This window comes from Battus philenor, unplaced genomic scaffold (genome assembly GCF_028537555.1).
Source record: "Battus philenor isolate CCGP_79_NKW_IND1 unplaced genomic scaffold, ilBatPhil1.0.hap1 SCAF_7, whole genome shotgun sequence".
In the NCBI taxonomy this organism is placed as follows: Eukaryota; Metazoa; Arthropoda; class Insecta; order Lepidoptera; family Papilionidae; genus Battus; species Battus philenor.
In genome coordinates this window covers 8,368,620-8,386,024 of record NW_027181737.1, presented here as the reverse complement: position 1 = coordinate 8,386,024, position 17,405 = coordinate 8,368,620, and the positions used below count along the sequence as shown (strand labels likewise).

The 17,405-nt window shown below is 33.1% G+C and overlaps 1 protein-coding gene across 1 annotated transcript in view; it reads right to left on the bottom strand.

The window, feature by feature from the left end:
* sif (still life) overlaps positions 1–17,405 on the bottom strand; it is an 80,006-nt gene that overhangs the window by 16,836 nt on the left and 45,765 nt on the right. Inside the window, exons 20-23 of the mRNA XM_068774191.1 lie at positions 5,785–5,933; positions 3,367–3,646; positions 3,160–3,291; positions 1,472–1,654 (exon numbers count right to left, since the gene is read on the bottom strand). Coding sequence (XP_068630292.1) covers positions 1,472–1,654; positions 3,160–3,291; positions 3,367–3,646; positions 5,785–5,933 — 744 coding nt within the window. The remainder of the gene's footprint in view (positions 1–1,471; positions 1,655–3,159; positions 3,292–3,366; positions 3,647–5,784; positions 5,934–17,405) is intronic.

The window sequence follows — 17,405 nt, the reverse complement described above, 5'->3', positions numbered from 1 at the left end:
ACTGTTCTAATCTTTATTATAGCACTGGAGCGTATTTGCTACAATATTAATTACCATTGCAGTAATGCCCATTCATTAGTTAGTTCGAGCTAGAGTTTCGAAGTTTGCTTTATAAAATAATATTCTTATAATTGAAACGACTATTTTTTGAACAGAATATTGCATTTTACATGGTTCGGTGAAACAACAGGGCTTTCTTAATAAGGTGCAATGAGTAATGGTTGTTATATATAATCATTATGTTTGTTTTATGACGCCCAAAATGGATGATAGCTATAATTATACCATTAAAGCTTTATAGGAGGTCTCGGCCCCATAATATACTCGTTACGTAATGTATTCACTTATAAGTAGTAAAGGGCATTATTGCGATATTGCTACGTAGCTGGTTAATGTAAGACAACAATGAGTAAATTACGTTCTAAAACAGGTCTGATGTAGCCCGTGAATTGTGTCTCTTTGTTCGAAATTTTTCTGGGCACCTATTTATATTACATGACAAGGGTCTGGCATAAAATATGTTGCCCTCAGCGTGCCGACAGGGAACTGTCAATTTGGCAGTGAAGCCAAAAGAAATTCTTATTTCTGTTCTCCCGATGAAATTATTTGACAATGATAGATTTATTAGGAAGTACATGTTTGAGAATAATTGATTATTTCTATTATTAATATATGATGTAGTTATTAATAGCTACATCATTTTTGTTTTTCCTCTCAAGAGGCTTCATCCCATTTATTTTAGGCATGAACACATGTATTTGTTGTTACTGCATATATAATATATATTATTCTTTGGTACTTATTGTTCTTACTGTTGTGGTACAGGTTACTCCTAGAGATAGGGTACGGGTAACTATCTATTTCGCGGATCGAGTGTGGGTTTGTTGAAATGGTTTTATATTTTTGATATAAAAACGGAAAAGCTCAGCAGACAATTTGTCGAACATTTTTATGGAATCTACTAGGATAACCTCTGCGTCACTACACAGCGCACTCACTTTAATAATTTCAAAAAAATTTCACAATTTTTTAACAATATTTGTGAAGTTGTACTTCAAATAAGTAGTTCTAAATGCGAACTGATCGGAAAAATAGTCTGAAACAGTATCGAGCCTTTTTAAAGACGACTTTCACAAATATTGTTAAATAGTTGTGAAATTTTTTTGTCACTCTACCTCAAATTTTTCTAAAATGATGCCAGTATGAGGAAGCTCATTTAGATTGTAAACTATCGCAAGTATGCTAGATATTCTTCTTATGTCTTATACGAGTGATCACTTAAAAAGATTCAAAATGTATGATATTGTGAAGAAAATTAAAAAAAAAATGTCTATGCGTAAGTAGATAAGATTTTATTTAAAATCATTTTTGTCTAGCTAAACAGAGCTAAAAAAACATATAAAAGAGTTCAACTTATTCCAAATTCATCAAAAAATACAGGTTAAAAAAATTTACGGAGGTCTTGTCTTACCTTAGGATTAGGCAATTCACCGCTTTGCAAACTGGCCATGTAACAACGGAGGCGGAATTGTTCGCAGTGAAGGCGCTCAAGGTTTTCCTCCCATTGCAGCATTTGTACGGCTAATTGGGCTCTTGTTTCAGGGTCCGTTAACACAGACTGTTGCAGGTCTGACATGTGTTTTAATTTATGATCCTGATATAAAACATAAAACAGACACATTTTTTCAAAATACTGGTTCTTTATTGGTCAAGGGATAAAATACGCTACCTATTTAACATTATCTTACAAGATTGTTATGAAGTTACATAACTTTAAAAAAAAACTCGCATTTAAAAATGAAAGTTTTAGTTATTATTGTATACTTAATTTATAATACAGCCATTGCTAGTTAATAATACACGTTTATTGGGTTTGTGTGTACAAAACTTTGGGAAGAAATTTTATTTCAATATTTTTTTATCCTTGTCTGCGTAGAAACTCGTGCTTTCAATATTAATGACAACATACTATCTGTTCATAATATTATAGAAAAAACGAACAATCTAAGTTTTTTTCATTTAATCAAAAGTATTTGGAGTGTCTAAACAATTAAACAACCTAAAAGTTCTAAAGGCTATGTCAAAGTGAAGTTTGTTTAATTTAGTGTAGTGACTTTGTCTTGAAATCAACGAAATTGTAAAATTTTAGAAATTACGAATTATCACTTTAAAAGTATATCAGCTAAAATATTTTAAACGCCAACTTAATTATGTTAGCGCAAGTATGTTGGCTCTAACCTCCTTCCTTGTTTTACATGCCGAATACAAACACATATAGACTAGAAAACAAAAAGAATGCGTAGGAAACTGCAACGCATTCAGCATCTGGTATTGTGTTACGCTGGTATTTGATTTAGATGCCCCTATCTATGCAGAGTTCATAGAGCCGTTGAAAATTAAAGCCATATTTGCATGTTATGTTCGCGCAGTGATCAGAGGCGGGCACAAAGGCTTTGATGTGGTTTGCGGTCGCTCGGTGCGGGTCAGAAATTGGCACGATTTCACATTACATACCACATACCACGTGTAATCACACATCTAGCGAGTTATATCATAGGGAAACACATGAAAACGTTTAGATAAAGTGTTTTAGATCTAGATCGCTTTTTTGTCACTACTAGTTAAATCATTTCATTACAAGTGCAACGTAAAATGGTAAAGGTCGTTAAATTCTTAATGAATATTTTATTATTATTTATGCAAGTACAGGAAAATGGTAAAATATTACAGTAGAAGCAATGAATTTATATGCATAAACGATGAATAGTTTTTGCTTCGCCACACTGTACACACTTGAAAGCTTTATCCCGATCCGGGCAATGAATCGAGGTTGGAAATTCACTCTTACTTTAGTGCAATTTAAAGGTGAATTTGGGCCGTTCAGATTTCATTTCACGAAGGTAGTTAGTGATTCGTGTCAGTCAAACAATACTTTTGTTGGTTCAGACCGACACGGCGTACACCGTTGAGCTGCGCATAATATTCGAACGAACCTGTATTGTATTTCTTCACCTTTTCAATACGTTGCAGATTTTGCAACGGGTATTTTTTATTAAAAAAGTTGTATTATTAAAAAGTGTACCGTGTCTCGGTGTTTGAAGGAATATTTGAAATAACAGTCTTCATTTCTTATGATTAAACTGAGTTTCTTGTACTCACGGATTCTATAGCTTTCTCGAGGCGATATATTTCTTCCTGCAGCAAATGAAGTGTTCCGGTTTTGCCGCGATGTCGGGCAAAAGCCGCAGCGCATGCACTATGGATGCTATTTACCCAGTTCTCAAGCTCGACCTGCGGGGTTATGTAACATATATTGAAGTATTAAAGTAGTCCACGTTGTATTTTTAGAATTTCAAGACATTTTACCTGGCACGGTGCTTGAAATAGGTAAGCGTCGCCGAACGCTGTGCTCAGGCAAAATATGTGGTCGCGCTTTGGATGTTCTGGTATCGGCTGCATTATGGCGCCGTCGACAATTATCAAGTGTTTGGGAGCAGCTTCTACTGATCGACCCTCGCGTGAATCGCATGGGTAAAATAGAAGAGTAGTGCCTTTCAAACACACCCAATAACCCTTCCAACCACGTTTGCGGGCCAGTTCTATCTGGTGCTTCTTACGTAGCAGCCATTTCTTGACGCTCAGAAATCTGTGTAGAAATCAATATGAATTAGTTTTATTAAAATTAATTCATTAGTTGACCTGGAAAGTGGTTTATGGATTTATTTTAATTGTTCTCAAAAACTTTTATTGAATCATGAGAATATTAGATTGTTTGAAAACTTTCGACTGTGTACTTTAAATAATGCATTTAATGATGGTGAGCGTTTGACCCAATTAAACACGGTCGTTCGGTCTTGGATGGGACGGTTTCCATGTTATGTTTCAATTGACCAATTAACTTTAAAAATTTTTGAAAGATTTCAAGTGATGTTTGCGAAAAGAATCACTTTAAACTATATTGCTTTTACAATAACTATAAGGAAAAGTAAGCGCTCATTCAATTTAGTTGCGATTTGTGTAAAGTACATTTTACATAGCAACGTTTTACTACTCACATATTTCGTATCTTATTTAAGGTAAAATGTGAAAAGGCATATGAAATATTAAATTAAATTGTACATCAAATTATAAAAACGAAAAAGGGACAGACGCTTTCTTAAATTTCAAAATTATACCTAATTAATATATATTTTGGATTTAATCACAACCATAATAAAGTCTCCATACTTGTACCATGGTACATTTCTTTTCTAATGTATAAAATACAGTTTTAAAACGAGAAAAATAACTAGCTTACGTTACATAATACACACTTTATTGCACTTTAAACATACCGAATTGTTTGTTTTAAAGTAATGTATTCTTTATCTTTGAACGGTTGTTGTAAAATTGTTTTAAGTAATACCTTAAACCATTGTGTAAATTTTGTTTCTTAATAATATGCTGAAAAGTTAAAGATACACTTTCAAATAAATGTACACCTCTAAGAGATGCGTACATTTATTTTAAGTATACATTCTAATTGTTTAAATATAAGCAAAGTAAATTGTTCAGTGTGCAAAACGGTTTTTTAGTGTTTAACGGGATAAAAAGATTGCAACAGCCACCTGGTAAGAACTTCAAAAAATTCTGCCAAATTATGCAAAAAAGTAACTACACTAATGGAGAATACTTTGAAAAAATACCGCGGCTTTGGAGTAGGTTTTTAATTCGAGATGCTTTTACGTATTCAGTTCATCCGAGTTAAACTTTTCTCCATTCGTTTTTTTACTTGCACATTTCTAGAGAATTTCAGATAAAACAGGGTTCAAAAATATACGAGTATAGCAAATATTTTTCGCATTACATGTTTCATTTTGTAAAAAATAGAATATTTTTTGTTAATTAGGCATTTGGAATATTTCAATTAATTTGGCGCAAATCATTCATCTATAATTAATAAAAGTAACTTAGTAAACTTTATAAATGAATAAATATTTATAATAATTTTTTTAAGGTCCAGTTTACTACAGGTAATATTAAACTTAATTTTAAGTTTTCATGAATACATTATATCTACTAATTAGTGCAATATTAACGTCGTCTGAGGAAAATTATGACATTGATCGTGCAGAGTTTAACCACGGTAACTTTTTAATTAATTTGAGTTCTATTCGGTCGTCACAGACTGTTTATACGTATTTTATCATTCTGAAAAAAAAAAAATAGCAAAAAAGTAAATCGAAAAGTAATAACACAGTAAACGATTTACGTTTTGTTAATGCAATGGATTAGTATATATAAGTTCATAATTAAGCATTAACATTATTGCTAGTTTTTATACCTTACTCGATGAAAGGGTTTGAAAAAAAAATGTATGCTAAACATCCTTGGTTACCTTGCCCGTGTCGTTTTACAGCAGGGTTGAATGGGTCACGGCTAAGATTTCCCTCAGGTCATTTGAGATTCATAGAACAGAAATTGTGGCCTCGAGGAGTATAAAGGATACCGGAGGCTTAAGAAAACTCGTCAACTCCTTGCGACATGTTGAAGCTTTTCTTTCCAACTTTCTTTGCAATTATCTTAAGACTTCAATATAGGAGGTGTATTTACTGAGCTTCAACTTTAAAAGATCGTTATCGCGAATATACCTCTGTTATCATAAGGTTTCTACTGCCAAGCTCCGCTAAGAAATTGTTAACGAGGAAAGTTGTAAAAACATGAAACAAAACCTTTAACCTCTCTTCCAAACCATTATATAAATTAATACTTACTCTAAGGAGGCTAAAAGTAAATATTATTTACCCGGCCTTTCTCACGGCTCCTGTACAGTTGAATGAAGCCGCTGCAGCGCCGGTCTGCTTGCCTTTGTACGGTGAATTCATTGCGCTTTCTCCGGGTTCCTCTTCGTCCGAAACTGCCGTCGTCAGGGACATGCGATCATCATCTGATATCTGGTTTATATAGAAACAGAATTTTTATTAAAAAATTTACTTACGATTGTGTAATTTACATTGTATGACAAAGGATTTATTTATTATTACATAGTTTATATAGTATTAGTAAACTCAATTATTTTTAAGTATAGACAATTAGCGAGAGTAGTTATTTTAATAGAGATGTCCGTGCAAAGTAAAACAAATAAAAAATATTTCTTTTTCTTTATAGTATTTTAATGAAGATTAACTATACGATGTCTTTAGATACGTAACGAAAGAAAGCTCTAAAGCGATTATTGTAGTCTAAATTGAGATGTGATTAATAAGGTAATTGACTTTACGCCAATGATATCAAAAATCATTAAATTCATTATAAAGTTGATGTTCTTTGATAGTAAATATGATTATTAATTACTTTATTACAATTACTTTTAAATAATCAATTCTGTTCAATAATTTCAATATTTGTGTACAACTCCATATGATTTTAATTACAATTTGTAACAAATAATCAATATTCTAGTAAACTTAACAATAAAAAAGAAGGAATGAGTATAACTTGAAGTATAAAAAGTATAAAAAAAAGTACATAGACTTTTTTTTCTAACCCAAACTTTTTGCAATCAATGGATAAATAACTTTACTCGTGATAATTTTTATAATCAACTTGAAACCAATAAAATATTTACACAAAACAGTTTAAATGAAGATATAATATTATAACAGAACAGGTCATTAAGATTCACGTGTATGGATTTAATTACATCAAGTTTACAGTTAACAAAAATAATCGTTTGTATAACCAATAATAATTGTGAAGTTTATAACATTTGATCCGTGTATTGTCTCGTGCATATATGTATACGGACATACGCTAAGAATTTAGTTCAGAGCTCTCGAAAGTTGCCACGGAGTAATAAAAAGTTCTAGCTTTGCTTTTACAAAGTTTCTTGGACATGCGGCGTTTCATAGGCAAAGTAAAAATAGAAAATGAAGAGAAAATCATACAAAGTATTCTTGCTGGCAGTTATAACATGAAATTTTTTCACTTTGAGGAAGTTAAAAATTTAACAACCATGTATTAGTTTCTAAATATAAATAAGCACACTATTTTGCTATAAATTAGATCAATACGTTGAAGAGGGCGTCTATATCCGACAGCTGACGGCTGACGGCTGACATGAATTATAAATTTATCAATAGATTATGTAAGAAATTGATGATAGATATAACGATATAAAATTGATGATGTATATAAAGTGTTATCAATTTTGGAATAAACGTCGTTTATGCAAAAATGAATGAAGTGTCTGCCTGTCTGCCTGTCTTGCCTTAGATATCATGGGTATTATAAAATAAACAATTATCGTTCTGAAACACGTGAAACTTCCATTATTCATTACCCGCTTCTCTAAAACTAATCAGCTGTGTATTGATATAATTATTTTTTGTTCTTGCCTCCCTGATTAGTGTCAGCAGACACATTGCTGCATAAACAAACTGTATAAGGTTGCAGGACTAGGTATAGTACAGCGGTTAAACCAAAAACAAAAATACTTTTTTTTGGTATATTATATATATTATTTATTATTTCAGCATCCATTGATTAGCTGGTAGGATATACCAAACGTTAATTAAATGAACTTTACATTCACTCCTCGCTTTTGTACCTAGAACTAATCACCACATATATGTTATAGGCTGTAACGTTTTTTAATATTACTGTCTTAAAATGAAAAACAACCATATCATACTATACAAGGTTTACTGGTATGCATTGTAAATTTAACAAAGGCAAGCTTTACGAGCGAAATTATGATATTTCAATATGATTTCATCTTAAAACCGTGCCTACTTTTGAACTCAAATGCAATAAGTCATGCAAATCAAAACAAAGACTCGTGTAAGAGAAGTCTGTAAATTTGAAGTTTATTGTTACTTCTAGTGCAGTATTTTCTTGTTTTTGGGACGGAAAAATTAAATCCGTAACCTAATTCTAGGCACGTTTTTAGTGGCCAAAATGTAATTAAGACTTAATCATAGGATGTCAGTAGTGCTATATATCACAACATTGTTTTCCCACCTGTAAAGGCCGCGTGATTATTTTTTATATGAGCGCTTTTACTTTATTTGTATTGCATATGATGCAAATGTGTCATGTTTCACACGTAAGATAAAAAGTAGTTAAAAGTATTTCAATTATGTAATCTAAGGATTTTGCTTCAATACCGCCATGCAAAATTCAAAATCACATTAATATTTAACTAAATTCCGATAAAAAATAAATATTAATTCAAAGTCAAAAATTGACCTCAAAAGATAAAGTACTCCGAGTTCTTGTAACACGGTCTTAATTGCTCCCGGCTAAGTCATCTATTATATAACAAATACGATATGTTTTAAAATTATACGGTTGAACTTTTATAGTTTTAGAAGCTTATAATAAAAGACTGTTTTCTCTAAAATATATTACCAAATATATTAGTTTTATAAACATCATATTTTATTTTCTTGCTATCACTATTTTTTAATGATCCCGAAATAATAGGTAACGAGCAAAAATTGTAACATTATGACAGCAAAACAAAAATAATAATATCTTAAACTTAAAAAATTGTGTCGTGTTTGTTTCAGCCGATGAACGGTGACCGCAAGGCATAGGCCTCCCCTAAAGATATCTTTGGGAAAATATACAATAACTTCCACGCATGAGAGGCGGGCTGGTGATCGTAGTGATTGATTATGGTACACAGAAGACGCTGTTACGCATCATCCTTTGGAAACTCGTTTGTGAGCAGAGGGAATCCTATATAATAATGAAAAAAGAGTTAATTCGAAAGAATTAAGATTAAAAGAAGAGATAAAGAAAGTATCGAAGTGGCTCTATCTTTTACTAAAAAAATGATGTACAAAATAGTAGTAATAGGAAACTAATACTTTATCTAATGCCAGGAAAACCGCGACTTAATCACGTACATTGATAAATTGACTAACTTCATATACCGCCATTACCACGGGAGGAGCAACGCTCGGGATTTTAGCTGGCTTAGAGATCAAATCACGAGTGCGTACGAAAGGTAATCGGCAGTACCGCTGCGGCTTTAAGGTTCCGGAGAGGAGGTGGACCGACAAGCGCAGCATAGGACGTCCTCCCACAAAGTTAACAGAAATCCTTGTCAGGTCGTCGGCTTAAATATCGATACCTCTGTAAAGCTTTAGAAGACGCCTTTGCCCAACAGTGGACAGTCTATAGTTGAAATGATAATGGTGATGAAGGACTCCATAGACGCAGTGCAGCCCACAAATGAACGCAACGCCCCGCTACTGATTAAATCGCTCGTGTTTGCTACACGACTCATTAAACATATTTTGTTTTACACACATGTGTTGTAACACACTAAATGGTTTACAAATAATGCCAAATTTTATTAAATATTCTATGAACTTGGTCGCCCAATGTTGATATCGCCCTGGCTAATTCATTTAAGTATTATTAGAAGAGTTTTCAGACAGAAACTTCTTCATCATAGAACCAAAGTTCTTGAAGACTGACATTTAATAATGGCTTGGATTACATTCAGTCAAATTATTCTTCAATGTAATTTGAAGTTGACTCGTATAATCCCTTTCGTCATACAACCACAAATATTATATTAAAGTCGTACTTAAATTATTTCTCACTATAACTACTGTTATATTTCGCCGTTTATTATTTTAACATTATTATTAAAATAATCAAACATTTTATACAACAACACAACTTCTCACTATTACTTTTAAACAGTTATTGGAGTGCGCGTAGAACAAATGTAATACATTTGGATTTCTACGTCGCATTAGATAGGATTGTAGTTAAGCGTAACCCAACTTTGGATGAATTGAAACCTTCCAGAAAAATACTGAGAAAGCTGATAAGCTCTGCATTGTATGGTGAGTGATAACAAAAGACAATGTACATTATTAGCGAAGCATTGTCCCAAGGTGCTAACGGTGCAGTCAAATACGATTCTGTCGTACCTAATTCAGTTCGCATGACTCTTACATTCATCATGGAAAAGTATGCGCAAGTTTATTGAATGATGTGGGCATGTGACCTACCTTTACGCAAGATATCGTAATATGTTCCACACATTTTTAAATGTTTTGTTACAGATTATGGAGACACGATCAATAATAATTTCTGAATTTCGAAACTAAATAACAAAGTTGAAACAAAAACAAGTAAATTAAATAAAATTACACAGAATTCATCACTAAAAATGTACATGAATAATAATTTCATGACTTATTACACTGTTCACGAATCATTATATATGTTATGAACATAAGAATAACAATTAAAATAGAGACGTAAATAATGTTAATACAAGAAGTAAAGATAAGCGTGTTACAGTGTTGTTATAACATGTTACAACTGTGTTCGCTTTTACGATTAACCATGTATTTACTCATTACAGCGTTATTAATTAAAAAATTTGACTGAACATTACAAAAAGACGAAAAAAAATTCCTGTTAGCATATAATACATCTGTAAAGGGTAGTGAATTGTAGCTTGCAATTGAAATTGAAAGCTTGAGAATGAAATGCTCTAAAATAAAAACCCGACTGAGTTTATATAGGGCCTACCCTCTTCTCAAACCAGGACGCGTTTGGAACTTTTGTGGAAATGAATTTTTAGTCAAATGTTGCCATCATGGGACCTCCATTTTGATCTTAATAACTATCTGGTGTAACTGTTAAGAACTTTAGTACAAAATTGATATGCATATCATTGACATATGGTTTCAATGGGATGGTGTTACATGACATACAACTACTAATGAATTTATTGCATACCAAATTTTTGAATCGCATGATATCACTACCTCGGATTTTTTTTTAAATTTATACCGTCTATACAGAGCTGATTGAAGTAATTACAACTTTAATGATCTGAATGTTTTTGTTTATAAAAGAAATGGACCCGTCAATTTTCCAACAAATTATTGAAAATGTTGGTAAAAGTATCGACATCTGTATGCGTAGACGTAGCCAAAGTGTCAAATTATTCTAATATTAAAGATAACTTCAAACAATTACTTTATTTTATTTGGAATATAAACCAATTTTCTTACGCTCCTATATGATAACCTCAAAACTGACTAGCTTTCATTATTAAAAAAGCAACATGGTATTATTTTTAAAAGTTTAGAAATTGTATAAGTATATGTGGGAGTAAAATAATAAATCTTCAAATTAAATTAAATGATCATCGAGTTTAACAATACATCAGAATTGTATCTCAGGCATCGTAACTCAGTGCACCATGAGCAATGGCTAGTAGTCCAGTTAAAAATTACAATATTTGTAGTATTATATAATTCACTGGTAGTGCAGTGTCTTTTGCGCTTTTCATTGCGATACAATTATATCACGTGGCAGGGTTTGCTTAGAGGCGCATGCGGGTCGCGGCAGCGCACTCTTGGCTCGATGGCCCTTGACGCTGCCGCCGGCGTGGCCCCTTACCTGCACCTTTCATGAGAAAAAAAGAAAATACATTTCATAGAAAAATTTTATTATATTATATAGCGCGGGCGCACAAGATGAGAGCACAGCGGAGCACAAAAGCCTTCCGCTTATTTGTGGACTTCTACAGAAATCTGAAAAATACGTCACAATTTAAGTGGCGATTTCAGTTTAAAGTGGATCATGCTTTTATTACTCTTGATTTGCTGCTTTATGCGTGAAATAATTAGAAATTTAATTTTGATTTTCATTTTATATTAAGGGAATGGGAAGTGGTACTTTATTTCGAGTTGTTTTTTAGATAAAAGCTCGATCATATATCGATATAACTATAGATTAATACTTAGGACATGTTTATAAAGAAATACCAATTCATACCCGACAGTGTTAAATGGGAGATCGTAGACGTAGTTGAGAAACAAACTTTCTCCTCGCCAGACCGCTTAACGTTCAGAACATAATTAGTACTTACTCGAGAAATTGGCGTCGGTAATATTCAATTAAAAATTTTAAAAATCTTAAAAATGTTCATGATAATATATGCAGCGTTTATAATCAATAGTTAAGTAGGTGGATAGTTAAATAAATATTGTCGTGTGTAATTAATTGCATCTATTCGTTAATACGCTATCAATAATTTAGATAAATATTGTGGTACGGTAAATTGGTACAGATCAATTTACCGTAACATAATATTTATAAAATAATTTTAATATACATTACTATTAAGCTGCAAGCTTATTCTTTATTTGAATAGAATAATATATTGATTCCCTGAAAATGAAAAGTTATTTCAATTTCAGGCATTGATTATATTAATAAAGATTGAAAAAGAAATGAAAAATTGAAAGCTGCTGTGCTTTAAATTGAGTTGAAAATAAAAGGCCTCGTTAGGTGAAAAGGAAATTGCAGCTTCCCGCGGAGGAAACTAAAATAAGGTCAAAATGTTAGCTATATTTTACCGTCATTTTTATCTCGAGGTTATCTTTTGTATTAGGTTATTGTAAGGCCTATTGAAAGGTTGTCACTTGAGTTCTATGTATGTACGGTAGTATACCTTCGCAAGCATATGCCTGATACTCTGGTTGAGTGTGTTAAATTTTAACAACTTGAAATTTTATTCTATTTATATACCAATAAAACATTAATTACATCATAATGCCACATTTTAAACGACATATTTGCAAATTGAAACTGTTTTAACACAGACATTTAAATTAAAATACTGAATGGAAAATTAGTTACATAACGTTTTATTGAAAATTGTGGTTATTTGACCATAACCACATATAGTCAGTAATGAAAAACTAATGTGTTTTAAAATTAATTTCAAAATATTTGTCTCCGATAAATATTTTGGAAACAAATAATGTAATAGATCGAAGGTGCATTTTTTTTGTTAACTTACCTTTCTGAGAAATGCTTCGTTACAGGTTTGTGCTGTACCCTTCCAGTGGTAATGACGAAACCTTACGTTGCCGAGCAGTTTCGCTCCACGTAGCATAGATACTTCGTACACAATGCGTCTTATGTTAAGGACATCAGTGCGTTTTTTATATTTATTGAGCTTTCGCCTACGTACTATACGCTCGTCGGGCTCCGAATATTCGCCAGTGCTCGTGAGGCCTTCTTCAGCGGCCCACGCACTCAGTACGCTTTCGATGAAACTGAACAACTGTTGCACGTTGGGTTCTAGTTTGCTAGGTATATAAAGATATGGCGATACGGTCTTTTTTGGCACGATTGCCTTTTCTTCCGGCTCATCTTCAAGCGGTGGAGCAACGTCGTGATAGGGACAGTTGTGAATTTTGTGATGATGATGATGGTGGTGATGATGATGTCTGACTTTGCGTTTCGGTTCATTGGTTCCGGAGCCGCTGCCGCCGTCTCCCTTTTCGGTGGTCTCGCCGCCGCTGGAGTGGGAGTCGCCGCTCCGTTCGCGGCGCGGTTTGGGTCGTGCGCTGGACGCCAGAGAAACTAAAGTACCGGCAGCTAGGCAACAATGGTGCGCGACGCAGCAGAAGCGGGCGTCGCCTTTGTGGAGGCCAGTGTGGGCTTGGTGGCAGAAGGAAATGTCGGGTACGCGTGCACCGAGGGCGGCCAGGTGAGCGCGATCGGCGCAGACTTGCATGAGGAGGTTCTCGCCGAAGTGTACGGTCTTGTGGCGGCGGCGGCGCAGGTGCATGACGGTGCCGCTGCCGGCGAGCGAGGGCGGCGCCGAGGCCGAGACGGGCTTGCCGCGCGGCTCGGCGGCGCGCGCGCATCGTGCCGGCGGCGCGCGGTGCGTCTCCACCATCATTGGCGAGGAGCGGCGTCAGCGGCCGGTTCGCGAGCGTCACCTCATCACGGGCCCGCCCCGAGCCGCTGTCTTCCGCTCCCGCCTTACCACTTCTTTAGTCCGTGTTATCGTGTCATGCGCATTTCACTTTTATAAACTCTCACACAGTTATCATTGTTATCACTTTGATATTACGACAGAAGCGAGAATTTAGTGTCGGCTAACGCTTTTAGTCGTACAGATTGATAGACGGATTTTTATTATAAACCTAAAATCGAAATTTCGTATATTGTAAAAATCAAATTCAATTTATCAGCCAATGCTATACCACTACACTTTTTAATAAAATTTACGATGGTAAAATGTTGTTATACCAGAAAAGTTATATTATTTAAGAATAAGTCTTCCAAAGGTAAATGAAAGCTAATCATTTTTAAAATTTACCTATTTCAAAAAAAAGAAAAAAAAATTGAATAAATGTTATCTGTCTTAGAACGAATGGCAAAATCGCGGATGTTAACTATCATAAAGTTGTAAAATACAGACCAGGTTGGGTACTGTTGATAGAAATCATAAGGACAAAAGAATTATGTTGGTAATATTATCAAGTTCTTCATAAACAAATAACAATAAAATTTGAAGATGTGATAAAGGAAAATATTCAATTATAGTTAATTGTGTAAAGTGTAAATTCTATCTGTTGTATTTGCATGTTGCATAAACAGTCTCCTAATAATGCCAAAGCAAAGCAAGGTAAACAAGTGACACCGTAAACAAGTTAGGTCGACTTATAACGAGGACCGATGTAGGTAAGCGTTCTGCATTTGAAGTGGGCTTGTTCACAGCAATGGACGTTAACGAGCTGTCACTGAGGAGCATAATAGCAAAAAGTAAGTTCACAGCTCGATATTATAAACTCTTCATAACCGACTTCGGCTGAGGACGCTTTGTAACATTTTATTTAAGTTTTATTTTATTTCATTACACTCTTGAAAAACTTTAGGTTAATTTAAAAATAGGAAAAATATATGCGTTAGATGTACAACGAACCTAATCTAGGAAACTTAAGATATAAAATTCAATGAATTGTTTGGTCACATCAAAACAGGTGGTATTATTAAGAACATATAAATAATAGCAAAAGAATTAGTCATTTGCATTTTCTCATTAATATTTTAAAAATAAAAGTTAACAATTTTATTTCAAACATTACAACAAAATTCTTCGAACGATACTGAATTGTGAAGATATTTAATCATTAGATTCAAGAACTTTATACAAACTAATTGTAAATATATATTTATTATTAATAATTTAATATATAGTTACATTATTTTTGAAATAATGTCCTGTGATAGTGGATATTGAGTAACGTATTCCTTCTAGATCATTACTTGGTAATATTACTTATGGTCATACTTTGAGTCGCTAGATGGCTTAAGTTTGGGACGGAGAGAAGTAACAGAACTGTAATACGAATAATTAAGACTTTTTCTTTGGCGTCGATGTAGGATAATGCACATCAAACTAGTAAAATTTTATGCTGGGATACCACGAACAATGGCAAAATTGACTAGTAAAAAAATAAAATTTTCCGGCGAAGACTTTCCTGTTTTATGGAATTTTGATTTGGATATAAAATAGACGCATCGCTTATAGAGGCGAACTGTAATTCTTTATTGTGATGACAAATTACTTGTAGTTTCGGCACGTTTTAATTATGCTAACAGCCAGCGCTTTCACAAGGGAAGTAGGGCGTGATGGAAGCAAAGCGGTGTCGCGTTTGGACTCCCGTGACGTCCACGCCGCGCAACTAAATGACATAATGTGTACGTAAAATGATTACTGCCAGGTGTGACCCGGTGATACGTCTGTAAATTGGTTATCTCTTGTGCCAACGTTCCATCAAACGAGATTGGTTATTGATTTTATACGTTCGTGGTGAAAGTTTTTAGCGGATAGTTTACGTGTTGATTATGATTACGCCTTATATTATTTTTTATGCCATTAAATATAAATTAAGGTGTATAATTTATTAAAGAAATTGATTTCACATACACTATAGATGAATTTTTGCAACTAAATTAAAATTGGGCTTCTTGTAAACGGTTAGTTATTTTAACCGCCAGATTATTATAACAAATCCAGTATATACCTTGTCATGAAGCAATATACATTAGTACATTGTCAGAAGTAAAGTTACATATTATAATTAAAAAAAAACCTAATGGTGTTATAAATTTTCGTAAATTTTCATCAGAAGATAACAATATACAATAATTCAAAGTAAACAAAGTATAGGCATGTTAGTTACATAAATTAGATTGGAGCTCTTGTTGAACTCTGTCAAATCAATATTTGAACAAAGCTAGTGCATTGTTAAGCTATAATACATTTAGCGTATTTGAAGTAGTTGTTTAACTTTTATTTTTTAACCACGTTACAAAAAGTAAATAAAATGTGCATTTTATACCAATACTTCAAAATAACTTTAAATGCTTTAAACAGTCAATAAATTAAAAAAAATAATTATTGAATATATTTGATTATTATAAAAAGCTTGTGATCGAAGTTATATATACACACACGATTTTATAATAAGTCTGGCAATTATCCGCAGATGGTCAAACTTTTTATTTACATAGTTTTAAATTGCCACCAATCAATCTAGCACATTAATTTTTTACGCAAAACAATTAAGTTCGAACGAAGTGAGCTGAAATTTAACTCACCGTCCATTTCAGCTTTACCTGCAGTTAATAACTATCCCTTTGTGATAATTTCAACAATTAATCGTTTAAAATGGTGTTCGTCATTTTCCATTTAATGATAGGTAATTATCCTAATAAATGTAATTTATTTCTGCATTAAATAAAATGACTTCAAATTGTATTCTCCAAAACACTTATGATGCAGTCATTATTTACAAAATATTTTCTTAAAAGCAACCCCAGTTATATTCTTGGTGTTCCAAAGCACGAAACTTGGGTTTTATTTAGGTCTTTTACAAAAAATAGAGGTTCGACATGTAGCATATTTTCATATATTATATTTGTATTGTACTTGTTAAATATTTTCAGATGAAGTTCCCGTCGCCTGATAGCAAATAGTCAGTTTAAGATTAATATCAACATTACATTTTCCCATTTCTTTACTTGTGATCCATTCAGGTTTGTGGGACATTAGCACTTGTTTTCATTTATAAGTATGTGGATACCTTTTTCTTATAATTTTGGTCAAGAATAGCCAGCCAAAGAATTGTTTATGATTGCTGGTGCAAGTTATAGGTCAAGTATCGTCACCGCGCCTCGTTGCTTTGGAAAAAATGTTTGGCGTAACTACGGCACTGTTAAAATGTTTCATGTCGCAACGAATACTTCAAGTGGATTGTGTGATTAAATGCATCGATTATATAGAGCATTAAAACAAGTATCATCGCCCAATTACCAGCAATAGAATAAATAAAGCACAAAGTTTCAAAGCCGCCTAATTTATGCACTAAAATTGTAGATGTATTTTTATCTACATTATCTTCAATCTAGTAATTAACTGATTTACTTTACATGATTCAAGAATTAGATCAGACACATAATGTGTATTACAGAGACAACAGAAATAATTAAAAAAATCGTCTAAACATTCTGCAATGCGCTATGACGTTTTACTATAATTTGTTGCGCAAAAATCTGTTGCTGACTTAATC